Below are 14,532 nucleotides of genomic sequence, written 5' to 3' on the forward strand. Positions count from 1 at the left end.
ATCCAGAATAAATGAAGTTAATCAGCCCTTAATACCTATGATTGCCCTCAGAGTCTTGCCTAAAGTCTGTCAAGAAATATAATCCATGTGTATTATTGCTTTCAAAAACTAAGTCTGCTGAACCTTTGTAATGACATCACTTGGTATGAAATGGTTTGGCGAAACTCAGTTCTGATTGGCTGCTGGAAAAAAAATTGATTCCTCAAAACGGATATCCACACTTTTGAAAAACTGCGACGGCTACTCAGTCGACATCTACAACTGGTAGAAATGTTGGCATCTTAACTGGTGTTGAAATGTTGGCATCAGAATTCGGACTGATATTTGTTGTCTCTCTGATCACTGTTTCAGTTGAACCCCATTTAGAGTTATTTTACAATGGCCTCAGTGAATTGAAATAGCTGCATGGTGTCCATTTCATCCTGACAAGGGACTTATCAATTTCACTTAAATTTACAGTTCCCTGTTTTTATTATTGCAATGAATAAACAATATCAGCATCTATAGAAAAAAATCATAGAAAAAAAAGGCAAGCAGTCAAAGCCTCGATTCACCATTTATTTCATTTAGATAATAATTTTATTAATTGGCTGGATAGCTTGCTAGTTTTGTTTTGCCATACACCTAATTGATCTTTAGAGTGTGTCAAATGCATACAATGTGACTGACTTTGGATCTTGCTTGCGTCCCTTGAACTATCCAGCTGAGAGTTGAGCCAAAGTGCTGAGGGGTATGAAAGTATGAACTGAGGGGGCTCTCCCATTGTCACTGCTGTCTCAGACCAGTTGAATGTAAGCGCAAGAAACTGTGGTTAGCATTAGCTTTGCTAGCTTTGAAACTGATTGTTAGACTTGAAATTCGGATCTTTATTTTCAATTTTTTGGCAAGTGACAATAATGGAAGTAAGACATTGTTCTTTAAGGTGTCATTGATAAAGGCATGGGGCCCAGAACTTTAGCGTACAGAGAGTAGAAGGGTTACTTCAAGTGATTCCACTTCTTTAACTTGGATCATAAGTTGGTTTAATTTGAGTGATGCAATGAACTTGTGTCACCCTGTCTTTAACTTGCTCAGAGCTTTTAATAATAAAACTGTTTCTCCCCTGCCATATCAGATCCCCTGCTGGCTCAACCCTCGAACTCGAAAAAAGACGGGACAACCAACTCTCCCAAGAGCATAAAAGGGTTAGGGCCAAATTGAAGGCCAGTTGGGATGCAACTCTGTTGACCAGAGCTGAAAGCAGTTATTGTGAAAGTTAACTATTTTGGATCAGGTCAGTTAGTACACAAGCAGAAAATAGGCATTAGCCTGTTTAAAGGAGGTGACACAATTTGAATCGTACAAACGACTTACTAGGAAATAAACATTTGGAGACAGATTCACATAGACAAAAATGAATTTACGGTGGTTTTTCAAGAGCTTTAGTGTTATTACGATTAACATTGATACTTGTGTTTTGTATGCTGTTTGAAATGCAAATAGTTAGGAGATATTTAACATAAAATTCAAATCTAATATATATTGCCATTTCTGTCATGCATTTCCCTTTAAACTTAGGTGTAACTCACAGGTCTTTACTTGGTGTATACATCTCTTTTTAAGTTGCCAGATTCCCTTTCATTTGGTACACATTACAAGTAAAACAATACAAATGATTATTTGTATTACAGAGAAGCTACTAAGGTTAGTATTGCAGAAACAAAAACTTTTGTTGTCTTCTTAGATTTAATTAGCAAATGAGACATGTACTATGATTGGATACAACTCTGAAAAAGAGCCAATAGGAACACAATTTGTGGACAACATGATACCTGGCACTGGCAGACACATTTCCTTGTGGGATTTTAATTATGGAGGGATTTTTTTACAGGGGAGGTCATTGTTGGGATATATTTAACTTCTGAAATCCACATAAATCAGTGTTATTAAAATGGGATGGTTGGTTACACAGGGATTGTTTAGTTGAACTAGAGTATAATTATTCTAAAGAAAAAAGGTGGCTTGTCATTGACCCAGTTTAACTATCAAATTGCCCAATTAGGTCCCATCACAGTGAAGCAAAAGGATTTGCTGTCTGGTTTACTGTCCAGAAATAATTAACATTCCATCAATGTCCCAATTAATGCCTGGAAACTTTGAGCTGCAGATCAAATTATATATTTTTTAGACTTGTTATGGGGCTTTTATGCCCCAGAGTAGGAATATATGATCCAAAGGTCAAACAACACTTCAATGGGAGAAAAGTCAGTACAATCGAGTCCCTTTCAACTACATTTTATTTACCTAGTTCATGCCCTTTCCCTGTGGCGAGAAAAATGTGCTCATCAGATCAGCTGGAGCAGTTCACCAAAGGACAGTCTTAAGAGCTTTCCCCTCGGGAGAGTCTGAAAACTGAAACACAGCATAACTTCATCTCGATTTCCATTTCTCTCTGTTTCCCTGAGGAAGGCATGACGCAGCAGGACGGAACACTTTCTGCAGTTATTACACACACACACACACACACTTAGTCACTCTGTCACCTCATGTAGGCCCGGCCGCTCATGTAGAAGATTAAAAAAGACAGTGTTTATTTAGTCAGAAAATTAATTCAGTGTTCGGCTGCTCAGATGGGTCAAGAGCAGTTCTTTCAGTTCACAGTGAAATGTCAGTTTCAAAACCTGCCAACAGATAGTTTACAGTTACCAACCCAATATTACAACTTAACCTCACGTAACCTTTTACATACTGTGACTTCTACTGCCCTGCAATGCTTCCTGAGTTACAACATATTGCCTAAATTTTCCAATTGACCAACTTTGAATGAAAACACACCGGCCCTCGAAATGGTTTGCAACAATTTGACTAAATTATTACCGTTTCCTCAAATCATATGAAACCATATGAAATTGCCACCCCTAAAACACATTTCCACACAGGTGGTTAACCTTTTCTCGTTTCCGAGTTAATTTATCTAAATCAAACAACTTCCTGAGCTACCCACAGTTAAACAGTACACATGGCAAGATACTTTCTCTAATTTAGAGACCTCCTTGTTGCGCTAAACTCAATAAATTATGATTTGTGGAAAAGGAAATTGCAAATGAAATCACTATTTTTGAACTGACAAATGTCTACGAAAAAAAAACGGCTCTTCTGTAACAGTTTCCCATGGCGAACATACAGCAGACTCTCACTCACCCAAGGAGCTTTCACCTTCAGTTAGTGAATATTCCTCTGTCAGCTGGAAATTAGATTCTTGATTTTCCAGCACGGAGCACATTTCCTGAGTCAGAAAGCACGTTTATTATCTGGTTTTCTGTCCTAAAAAGATTTTTTTTTTAATTGAGTTTCGGTCACACTGACCCAGCATCTTTTGACCTTTTGAATTGGACTTGAAATACATTTTGCTTTTCAGGTCACAGATTTGAGGACAACCCCGGGTTGAGACGCCACCTGGTGAAGAAGTCGTCCCGGTGTCAGATGAACCGGAGCAGCAACAGTTCCACACCACTTTGCAGCTTAAAAAGGAAGAAGAGAGCAGCAGATAAGAAGACTCATGAGGTTTGCTGTACACTTTCTTTCCCCCAAAACATAATGAAAAAACATTTAGATAGCTAAAAACCGTCACTAAGCTGACAACATACAGTAACAACACACATTTTCTGTAGTTTATAAGATATTTTATTATCTTTAAAGCAGTGTTATGGGCAAATCATTATCGGTTTACATGTTGGGGAGACATTGACATTAAAGATCTCATATTCTCCTCATCTCCACCTTTCAGTCTGTTGAAGCTACAGAGTATAATTGCATGATTTCCAGATTAAACAAAACTCCTTATTTATTTCTACTGGCATCTGTAAAAAGCCTTATTTCAGCCTCTGCCTGAAAAGGTTTGTTCAGCTGCTGTCCCTGCCCCCCTCCCCTTGTGCCCACTTTCTTCTGATTGGCCAGCTCTTCTGGACACTGCAGGGCTACCAGGAGATGGCAGCTGTGCAGTGCTGGTAGAAGAGAGCCTTTGTAACAGGTTTCAACCGCTTAGATAGAAGCTTAAAGCCGTTTCTTGAAATTCTTAGTTTCATATCCGGGATATAATGTGTGATTTGCAGAACAAGCTGTATAGGGCCCTCTACTTATCTGGGGATTACTCCAACGTATGTTTATCTCTCTTGCTCATGTTTAATGTGGCCACCCTGCATTATAACACTTAATGAGAGTTTTAAAACAGGTATCTATGGTCAACTTTGAGGGAAGTACTTTGGTCTTCATCAGCATCCTTGATAACTTTCTGTTTGTTAACTTCATCATCCATTTTGGTGCTTGGGAGGCACTGAACAGAGATATCAATAGTTTTTAGATTAAAAAAAACGACCTTTAGCCTTTCTTCTATCCTACTATCTGTCTGAAGAAAATAAAAACAAGAGAGTCGACAAATGTCTCTCCAGACCATTCGCTAAAGCACTTTAAACTGGATCCAAACCACTTAGTTAAGTCAGTCCCCATAAACATGTGTGGACTGTGTCATTGGATTAGCTACCTTTGAACTCGGTTCGCCATCAGATTGTGTTCTGCTTGTTTTTAAACAATGGATACATGAAGTTTTCCCATTTTATTTTGACAAGCTGTATGTTCGAACTACCCTGTTCTACTCTATCCTCAGCTATTTGTTGAGCTGAACGAGCTGATTGTGGAGAAGGACCATGAAATGCGTTGGAAGGAACGTGCTCGCTGGATCAAGTTTGAAGAGGATGTGGAGGAGGAGACGGACCGCTGGGGAAAACCTCATGTGGCCTCACTCTCTTTTCGCAGCTTGCTGGAGCTTCGGCGCACCATCACTCATGGTAAAAAGCTCCAGAATACATGCAAGGGATACAAAATAACTCACAACACCATTGTTACCTCTACTATTTCCACATGAAGCTAAAAGATAATCTACATTAATAAACATGACATCAAACAGACATTGTAAACTAACAACCCAGTGTGTTTTTGTCTGAATTTCTCAAACATTAAAACTGTCTAGATTTAAATCTTCCTCTTCCTGATTGTATCTGGTATGAGCAATGAGTTTAGCCCTTTGTCGTATTGTCTTCTTTCATTAGGTGCCATCCTTCTTGACCTTGAGCAGAACTCCCTGCCGGGCATCGCCCATCTGGTTGTGGAGACGATGATTATCTCTGATCAGATCAGAGCTGAGGACAGACCGAGTGTTCTCCGGGCGCTGCTTCTCAAACACAGGTTAGGACCTGGCTAACTATCACTTTCATATTCTAAAATCAAATTTGATGTACCCACCTCACAGAGAGCATTTTTATCATCCATTTTTTTGAGCAAAGTTATCGAGTTATGCCTCTAAGCCAGGGGTGTCCAAAGTGCGGCCCGGGGGCCATTTGTGGCCCTCGAGTGGATTTTTTGTGGCCCTTGACTTCAAATAGAAGAATCAGAAGATTTTGGCCCCAGGCCTCATCAGATGGCATATTTCGTTCTTTTTTTCTTTTTCATGTTAGAGTGGGAGACCTATAAAAGCCTGACTATTCTTTCCAAAAAATTAGAACACAACAGTTTCCCACTGCAATTAGTTATTGTGTATTTACATTATTTTTTGAAGAGGTCAAAGTACAAAAAGTTCCTTCAAATATTTAAAAAACAAACAAACAAAAAAACCCTGTGGCCCGTGAGCGATTCTAAGGCGACAATTTTGGCCCGCAAGAAAAAAAGTTTGGACACCACTGCTCTAAGCAAACAGTGTGGAGAATTAAAGGCCTCATATGTCAATTTTGGACAAAAACATTGACACACATTTACTCCGTGTTCATCATAAAGGAAAGCAAAACAGACCAACAAATGAGCTAACCTCTCTTATGATTCAAGTCCAGTAGCAAATTATTTTAACGTCACACATTCTCCTCCTGTCCAACCAGTTTAAATAAGTCTCAGATCTACTTAAAACATATGTGAAATTTATTGTTCTAAATCCAAACTGATCCTGTATTTGATCATGCCTATAAACCCCTCAATTTCAGCCCTGCTCTGAACAGGCTGTTTCTGTGTCTGTAGCTTTAAATATGTAAATGAGTTGTGTTTAACCACACCCCTCTATGGAAGGGCTCGGGTGGCTCAGGCTTTCCTGCTCTATGTCCTATTGTTTACGGTGAGAAGGTAGACTAAGAGGGCAGAACAAAAACCTAGCTGTGGGAGTGTCACCCACCTGGGGGAGGGGCTACTGCCCTTTGTGATGTCATGAAGGGAAATTTTCAAACAGCCTGTTTGAGCACACATTTTCTGGAAAGTGGAGCAGGCATAGCACAGAGAAGATGAACTTTTCTCATCATTAGAGGGTTTGTAGATGGACTCGGGACACATGCTAGTGTTAGAGAAACATGGGAAAGTGTATTTTGCTGAATTTGTGTCCTTTAAGAAGTGCTGCATAGGTCTGGACTGTATTGATGAGTCACCCCAAAAGGGGTACATTCATGTAAAATGATTCTACCAAAGATGCTTAACTGATCCTGTTTCTGACAGAGCTGCTGTGATTCATTTGATTCATTGCTTATACTGGCAATTTTATCTGCCATTAAAGTACTTTAAATTAGATTATGCAAACTATTCTATCCTGCAGCCGCCCGTGGGAGAAGCTTTTTCATCGGTTTTGTGCGTGCCAAGGTTGATTTCCAGGACTTTATTCTTAAATTATATGTTTGGTGGAAGTCTGCGAAGGAACTCCTTGTGGTTTCGGTCTGTGGGATTGTAACCATGTGAGCAGATCTTGATTAATCCACAAAAAATCCCAATCCCATTTAATACCAACGTTAGAGACATGTCTTCTGAAAACATCTTTACCTTTAATTCAGCTTGTTTCTGTTTCATGCATTCAAAAACCAGTCAGTGTATTGTGTCGGGGATGCAGCTTTGTTTACATTATGCACATACATTTCAGGTATGGAAGGTTGAAGAACAAAAAGCACATCTCTCCTCTTCCTCCACGTGAATCATTGTTCTGCTGTTGAGTCTGTTACAAACGGCAAACTCTGGAGAACTGAGAGGGGAATTTCCGTATTGTGACATTTAACAACACTTGGCTCTTCATGGGGTGTACTTCCCCGGGGTTGACTAAGATTCAGATGGCAAGACCGTGTTAAAGCTGTACTGGGTCCTAAATCCTACACCTTTTGAATTAAAGTTTGTTGATGAGCAATTGTGTAAACCACCTGGTCAGTTTGATGTCTATCTTTGTAAAACTTGCTTGTCAGGTCCATTTTTTTCTGTCAGCTTTTTCTTTTATGCACATATCAGCGACTGTTTCGGTCCGATTCTAATAACTACAGAAGAAGAATGAGATCCTCTCTGAAGATATCCTTTATTAACCGCATGAGGGGAAATTACATTCACACTTTGTGACTGGAACAAGCCACACACTCATGCACAGACAGGAGCTTATTGACATGCACTAAGTGAGGGCGCATGAAAATACGCCCGGGCAGTTGGAGGTTCAGTACCTTACTCACCTCATCAGTGCTCAAGAAGTGAAGTGGCACCTATCCAGCTACCAGACCAATTCCTAGACTTGGTCCACATCAAAACTTAAACTGGCAACACTCTGGTTCCCAACCCAAGTCCCTACAGACTGAGCTACTGCTGTATTCTGCTTTAAGGTTTAAGCGTGAACAGGTTCATTCCAGTCAGTCAAGTCGAATAATTCAATGCACTGTCGGTGAACCAGGAAAGTGGATAGTTCTCACTGGATACCACTACTAGCTCAGGTGTCTGGATCTTACATCAAGCACTTGTTTACGACAGAACATTCAACCATTTAAAGTCTCACAAAACCTCGTAGGCATGGTTACATCAGATCCTGCACACTGCTACTTTCGAAATCAAATGAAGCATGTGGATGTAAAACATGTGACATGGCATCCTCTACGCCGGTCCCCTCTTATTGATTGGCAGCTGCATTGACATGCCAGCTAAACTGACCTAACCCACACAGCCAATGGAATAATGTGCTCCATGTAGTGTGTTATAGATCTGTCAGAGTTATATAAGGAAAAAAACGGTCAACTAAATGTCGACTGTCAAGTTGAATTACCAAGAGGAAAGATAAGTCATGCCTGCCAGATGCAGATGTTGTTACCATGCTCACTCATTCTCCAGCATGTTTTATTCAACATTACTGTGAAAGGGATTGGGAAGACATTTAAAGTCACGTAGTTGAAGTCGTCTGACTTGGTTTATAATCTTTTAAAAAAGCAACATAATTAACATAATGGAAGTTCAAGATGGTCAAAAAATTAAATTCATGCAGCAAAGACTGGAAAGACCCACCCTCCCCACCCAGTGGTTGGCTAATGCTATCCAATGTCACACCTCTTGTTATTGGGTTAGCGAGTAACAGAATTCGATGAGGCTCAGACAGTTATTCACAATTCTCTTTTGACCAAGACTTAATCTGATAACTCAGCTGGAGGGGAAAGTGGCGTTTCACCAATAAGGATTTTTAAGAGTGTATTGAGTGAGAGCTAATCGTAAGGTCCAAACAGATAAAGGCAGCACATCTCAGATTCAAAGTTCAGGAAGACAAAACTTGTATTTCACCAGTTTACTCCTCTCACATCACAATAAACTGAAATAAACATAAACATAAACTACTGTTTTTTCCTCCTTAAATCGGCATTATTTTTTTTCATCATAATTTGATTCATTTATCTCAGTTGTAGAAATTGTCTACCTCAAACCTCAAACATGCCAATGACATCAACAAAAAATAAATGACCACTTAAAGCCCATTCAGCTGGGGAAGGACCAGTGTGCTGTGTTTAATGTCACAAACACTTTATACAGCAATGAAAATCTATTTCCAAAATGGAAACATTTGACTAATCTATTCAGAACTCAAGGTGTTGGCTGAGTCCAGAGTGGCTTACCTTTTGGTCCAGGTGTGGATGTTGGTGCAGGCTGCTCAGACAGCTCATGTTTTTTTTTCTTTGAGTGGAGAGTTAGTGTTTGTGTCACTGGGTTACATTATGTTTAAACACACTTATTGATTACAGATGTGCTTATTGAGCTGAGTTCAGGAGCTTTAGATTGTCTCAGCCACATTCCTCTGAAGGATAAAGTTGCCACAGTCAACAAACATTTGTTCTGATTTTTTCTTTTTTGAGCCTGAACACTTCTGGGCCTCTCCGTTCATCTTGGCTTAAAATGTTTATAATTTCATTTGATCAAAACAACCCTGGGGTAAAACTGTGTTGACAGAGGCTTTTGTCAACAATAAATGTTCACTCACACATGCAGAAGTTTCATTCTGAGAAGAATTCATTGTATGCTCATGTCTCTGTGTTCAGCTCTCCTGTGCTGCTGATGCAGCAGTCTCTGCCTGGCTCCCCTTCTGTTAGGCCAGAATGGTACAGCTCGATCAGAGACAGTAATAAACAAATGCATGGATAATATTTGGTGTGATGATGCTTGAAAAGTACATTACATATCACATACAAACTTTGCAGTGTCACTAACATGCATGGATTGAATTGGGATGGATTCTGCACACTCAAAGTGACACGACAGATGAGCATAAAATAATCCAGCCATCACAAATTTGTAGCAGAAGGCCTTTATGACTTTGTACCAGCTCTAACAGCCTTTTCACATAAAATTCCCAGCATGTCACTGGCTGCTTCCAAAGGGGGGGAAAAAACCTCTCTCAGTCATCATCGGAGTCATCACCAGTGTGAGATATCCGATTTACGACGTGGAAAGAAACACACTGAGGCGACGCTCAAATTTAGCTCATCGCTTACTCGGAACACTTTAAAGATCCTTTGGAAACATCCTGAACACAATTCATTTCAGAGTCACACCTCGTTCTTTTGTCTCGACCACTGTCACGTCCAATTTGGGGCGCCGTCTTATTGGACCATGTGGGCCTAATGAGGGAGGTGATGTCACCATTGGGCTGAAGAGGAATAAAGCAGTGTTAAACAGGAAAAAAAACTTGGCGAGTGTGACATAATAAATACTCTTGGAGTGGAAATGTACTTACTCTTAAAGTCACATGCATAAAGTAGAGATAATAAGCCTTCACAGATTAGTGTCTGACTGTTTTATTGCTGCTCTAATGCAAATGTCCCATTAGGAAAAATTACCGCTTCCACTCAGGCTTTGTCATAAGTGCTTTATAATGAGCTTGTTTTGAAAAGTGGATTAATTTAAGAGGCATTTTGCTGATGACTTTCCTAAATGTATGACTTGCATTACAAGTTCATGAGGTAAAGCTCCGAAACATGTCGAATTAATGGGAGGTAGATTACAAGAACAGGACGCACAGCTGTGCTAGTCAACAGCACTGTAGTCCAGACTTCCTGCAGCCACGTCAATTCAAATGATTTATGATAATAACTTTATCTTTTTTTTGTAAATGTGATTTTGGACTTTGCCTTTATGTGATAGGACTTTAGCATCCCAACTTTTTCTGTCTTTACTGATGAGGCTGCATTCCTCTTGAGGCTTCTAAAAAAGAGGAAATAGTACAGCAGCTGATCTCCATGGCAACTAAGCCAACTAACCAGTTATTCCTGAAGGCAGAGAGTGGCACTATGTTGTCTATGAGAGTTCTTTTAAAACTCTTTACACGTAACAGAGTTCTTACTGCCACTCCATCAAGCATCCGTCATGGCGTGACATTGGTGCCTGTGCGTTTTCAAGTTCCCTCACAGCGTCTGATAGCACACAGCAGGAGCGCCACATACACACTCAAGACACGCACACATGACGTCCTGCCCTTTTGTTTTTGTTTTGTTGTTTTGTTTTACCTCCCATGACAGATAAGGAGGAGAGCAGATTTTTTTCCCCACAGTTCAGCCTTCGTGTGTTACATATTGCACGTGAGGCGTAACAGGGTCGTAATGATCCCGCCTTCCACCGGCGATGAGTTAGCACCGATAGTCCCCACTGTACTGTGATGTGATTAGCTAGTCTACTGCCATTTGATTCTATGGAGAAACCAATGACGGCTAGATGGATGTATTTTGTTGATTCCAAGCTGGGAAATTATTGTGTTTCAGCAACAAGTCGAGGGTGTGATTCTCAATGCTGTGGTGTCTCTCGTAAGAACACGTTGAAGGTTTGAGCAGTCACACTTCATTTTTTTTTTACGCCCAAAAAAATCCAACCCAAACATTGATCGTTTACACGACACACAAAATCCACTCTCCTGAGGAGAACATATATCCTGCAAAAGAAGCCCAAACCTCGAGTCAAACGGTACCAGACGTCCAGGGTGGAGTTCAGCAGAAAACAGGATGCATGTAAAAAAGGCGAATAAATAGAATATATCTCAGGAAGACTTTATCAAACATATTCTATTGAGAATATGTTGATGTGTGTTGAAGATAAAATACATTATAGTTTTGCGTTTGTTTATTATTCAATTATAGAGGCACTATTTAATCCTATCCTAACTTTATTATTCCTCTGATTGCTCGTACTGCGCTACATGTGTTTGATTGTTTAGTTACTAACAGATTTGATTGGAGTTCAATATTTTATCAATTATAAATGCTACAGATATGTAGCATTTGATGATCTTTATTTTGTTTGTGATTCCCATGATCCTCAGCTTCACCTTGAAATGCCAACGCGGTCCCTCTCAGCGTCGTAGCATGTTGTTGCGCCGTGTCCAGAGATGGCCTCAAAAAGCTGCTCGTATGAATTGCACTTGTGTCTTTCTCTACTTCTCCCACAGCCACCCGAGTGATCTGAAGCATCGCTTTCACCGCCACCACTCAACCAGCAGCCTCGGTCATGGCAGCTACAATCACAACCACGTCCAGGACACCAGCCTGCCGCTGGTGACAGAGGACCACGACGAGCACCAGGACGGCAAAGGGCCCGTATACGACCCGAAACAAGACGTGTTTGTCAGCCTGTTTGTAAGATTCCGTTCAATCTGGCATTCTTTTCACCTTCACTCTGCGGCATTTCTCATCCTTCACACGTCCTTTATTCTTCACGTCCTGGAAGTGGAGATCTGAGAGTTTTGAGAGCTGGAGGGTGATAAATTGTGACACAGTAGAGCCAGTGCAGGCAGACAGCGCAGTGCATACGATTCGCCAAAAGCCAGAGTAACGAGTTTTGACAAGAATCCACAAGGATAATTGAACTCAGCTATCTACGTGGACAGAGATAAAAGCGATCTGGAGGTGTCTCGTTCGACTTTATGGTTTGAATTAAGTTCTAAGAATCAGCAGTAAGCAGAGATTTAAGCATGATTACACTGGAGTCCTGATGTGAGGCCTGTGGCTCTCACATTGTTCTTTGAAACCCCCTCCATGAGGTCAGAAGTCGTGTAGGTAGTTCTTGAAGTCAAAGAAAGTAAGCCTCTCTGCGCCACATGTGTTGAATTATGTTCTTAGTCAGCTTACAGGTGCTCCTAGTTAAAGCTTCTTGATGCATTAACTGTGAAATCTTAATGTTCCCCACAGCTTCAAATGTTGGCAAATTTAAAACAGCCTATGAAAATAATTCTGTTCAGACATAAAGAAGCAGTCATGCACTTACTTAAAAAGAATTGTTTCGGGCCATTAGATTATTATTGTTTGAACATATATTGCTCTTTTCACATTATTGCTCCCATGCTATATAATGGTGTCACATCACGTTGGTCGGAACAATAATGGGGATAATCCTGCTTCGGTTGCTTTTTCCAAGAAATCGCTCCACCCTCTGCCTCCTGAGAGCCATCCGGCCGCAGCCAGATCCATGAAACTGCTCGCCAAGATTCCCAAAGATGCTGAAGCTGTCATTGTTTTAGCTGGTAAGCTCTGTTAGTTTTGACAAAGTTCATTAATCGGAGGAATATGCCTTTTATTTTATTCTTTTTTTAGACATGTCCAGGGGATAAATCTGTTTGTAGTAAATGTTACTTTGGACTTTGCCTCGAATGCAAAATAAAAGAATATTTCATGACAGTATAAAACTAAAATGTCATGACATCGTCACAACTGTTGTCGATCTGTGGACATGGAGAGATACTTTTCCCCCCGTTTAAAGTTGTTCCATATTGTAGCTTTAAGGATATGAAACGTTTCACTCTAAGCCAACAGGCTGTCTTCATTGAGCCTTGAAAGTTAATGACATGATTAAATAAAACATGTCTGTGGAAATATTTAGAATTATCAGTATTGGAGGAACAATCAGCTGAATCGTCTTCAAATATTTTGTCAACAAAAACAAATCAGCCAGCATTCTAGGAAGTGAACGTTCTCCATTCTGTGAACCTGTTGTGGTGCTTCTTGGTTTCCTTCTCAGGCTGTGTGGAGTTTCTGGAGCAGCCAGCCATGGCCTTCGTCAGGCTGAACGAGGCCGTCCTTCTGGAGTCAGTCCTGGAGGTTCCCGTCCCTGTTCGCTTTCTGTTCGTCCTGCTTGGTCCGAGCCAGTCCAACATGGACTATCATGAGATCGGACGATCCTTCTCCACTCTCATGTCTGACAAGGTAGCTGTGAAGCCTCACAGATGTCACCTTACACTTCAAGAAAGGCATTGACACTATCTTTTGAGTTTATTTGCTCATAAACATGTTATTATATTTCAAAATTACGTCATTTAAAATAAAAATAAAAAGATGAAAAACGAGCTGAAATCATGACGAGAAAAAAGGAACAGGGACAACGAGGAGTAAGAATCAACAACAAACGTAAGCCTCGTCATTTCCCTCAAACTGAAAAGGTCTCTAAAAGTGATCAGCTCAGAAAATTAATCTGATAACAGAACTCCTTAACCTGGGGCAGCAGTAATCCAGTCTGTAGGGACTTGGCTTGTAGTGTTGTAGTGAAATTGTAGTGCGGACCAAGTATGGAAATTGGTCTGGTACCTGGAGAGCTGTCCTCTGTCCTAAGTACTGCACCAAACCTGTCCATAAGATCCTGTGTGTGCCTATGTGTGTGTGTAGCACGTCTTAGTGTAAAGTTAAATTTCCTCTCCCAGGATTAATCAAGTATTTAGAATAGTAAATCTTCAGGGGTGAGCTACATATTCAGTTTACACAACCTTTAAAAATCACCAGAGAAGTTCAGTCAACAGCAGTACTTTCCATCCACTAATAAGGCACTAACTCACAGTCTGTCAACTGTGACTTTATATATGCACAGTTATAAATGACAGAGCATCTCCATACAGCTTCGCTTTAACCTTCTATTGATGATGTTTAATTGTTCCATGTTGTAGAGTTTCCACGAGGTGGCCTATTTCGCTGACGACAGACAGGACCTCCTGAATGGTATCAATGAGTTCTTGGACTGCAGCATCGTCATTCCACCCTCAGACGTGGAGGGCAAAGACCTCCTGAAGACGGTGGCAGACTTCCAGAAGCAGATGCTGCGCAAGAGGAAAGAAAGAGAACTGAAGAAGCAACAATCGTCCGCTGGAATCGAACTGAACAACAAAGGTAGTCTGTTAGGTCTTTAAAGAGCCCCGTTTTCCAGCCAAGGATTCAATTACTTCTTACGTTTCAACAGTGCTAGCTCTAAAAACATGGATTGATCCCTGAAGTCTGACTG

General features: G+C 40.5%; 1 protein-coding gene across 2 annotated transcripts in view; it reads left to right on the forward strand.

The window, feature by feature from the left end:
- slc4a3 (solute carrier family 4 member 3) overlaps positions 1–14,532 on the forward strand; it is a 47,785-nt gene that overhangs the window by 20,477 nt on the left and 12,776 nt on the right. For both annotated transcript variants that reach the window (XM_079358474.1, XM_079358475.1), the window contains 7 exons: positions 3,398–3,543; positions 4,643–4,823; positions 5,085–5,220; positions 11,720–11,906; positions 12,685–12,790; positions 13,285–13,469; positions 14,201–14,420. In XM_079358474.1, coding sequence (XP_079214600.1) covers positions 3,398–3,543; positions 4,643–4,823; positions 5,085–5,220; positions 11,720–11,906; positions 12,685–12,790; positions 13,285–13,469; positions 14,201–14,420 — 1,161 coding nt within the window. The remainder of the gene's footprint in view (positions 1–3,397; positions 3,544–4,642; positions 4,824–5,084; positions 5,221–11,719; positions 11,907–12,684; positions 12,791–13,284; positions 13,470–14,200; positions 14,421–14,532) is intronic.

The sequence above is a fragment of the Symphodus melops genome, assembly GCF_947650265.1.
Source record: "Symphodus melops genome assembly, chromosome: 12".
Taxonomy (NCBI): Eukaryota; Metazoa; Chordata; class Actinopteri; order Labriformes; family Labridae; genus Symphodus; species Symphodus melops.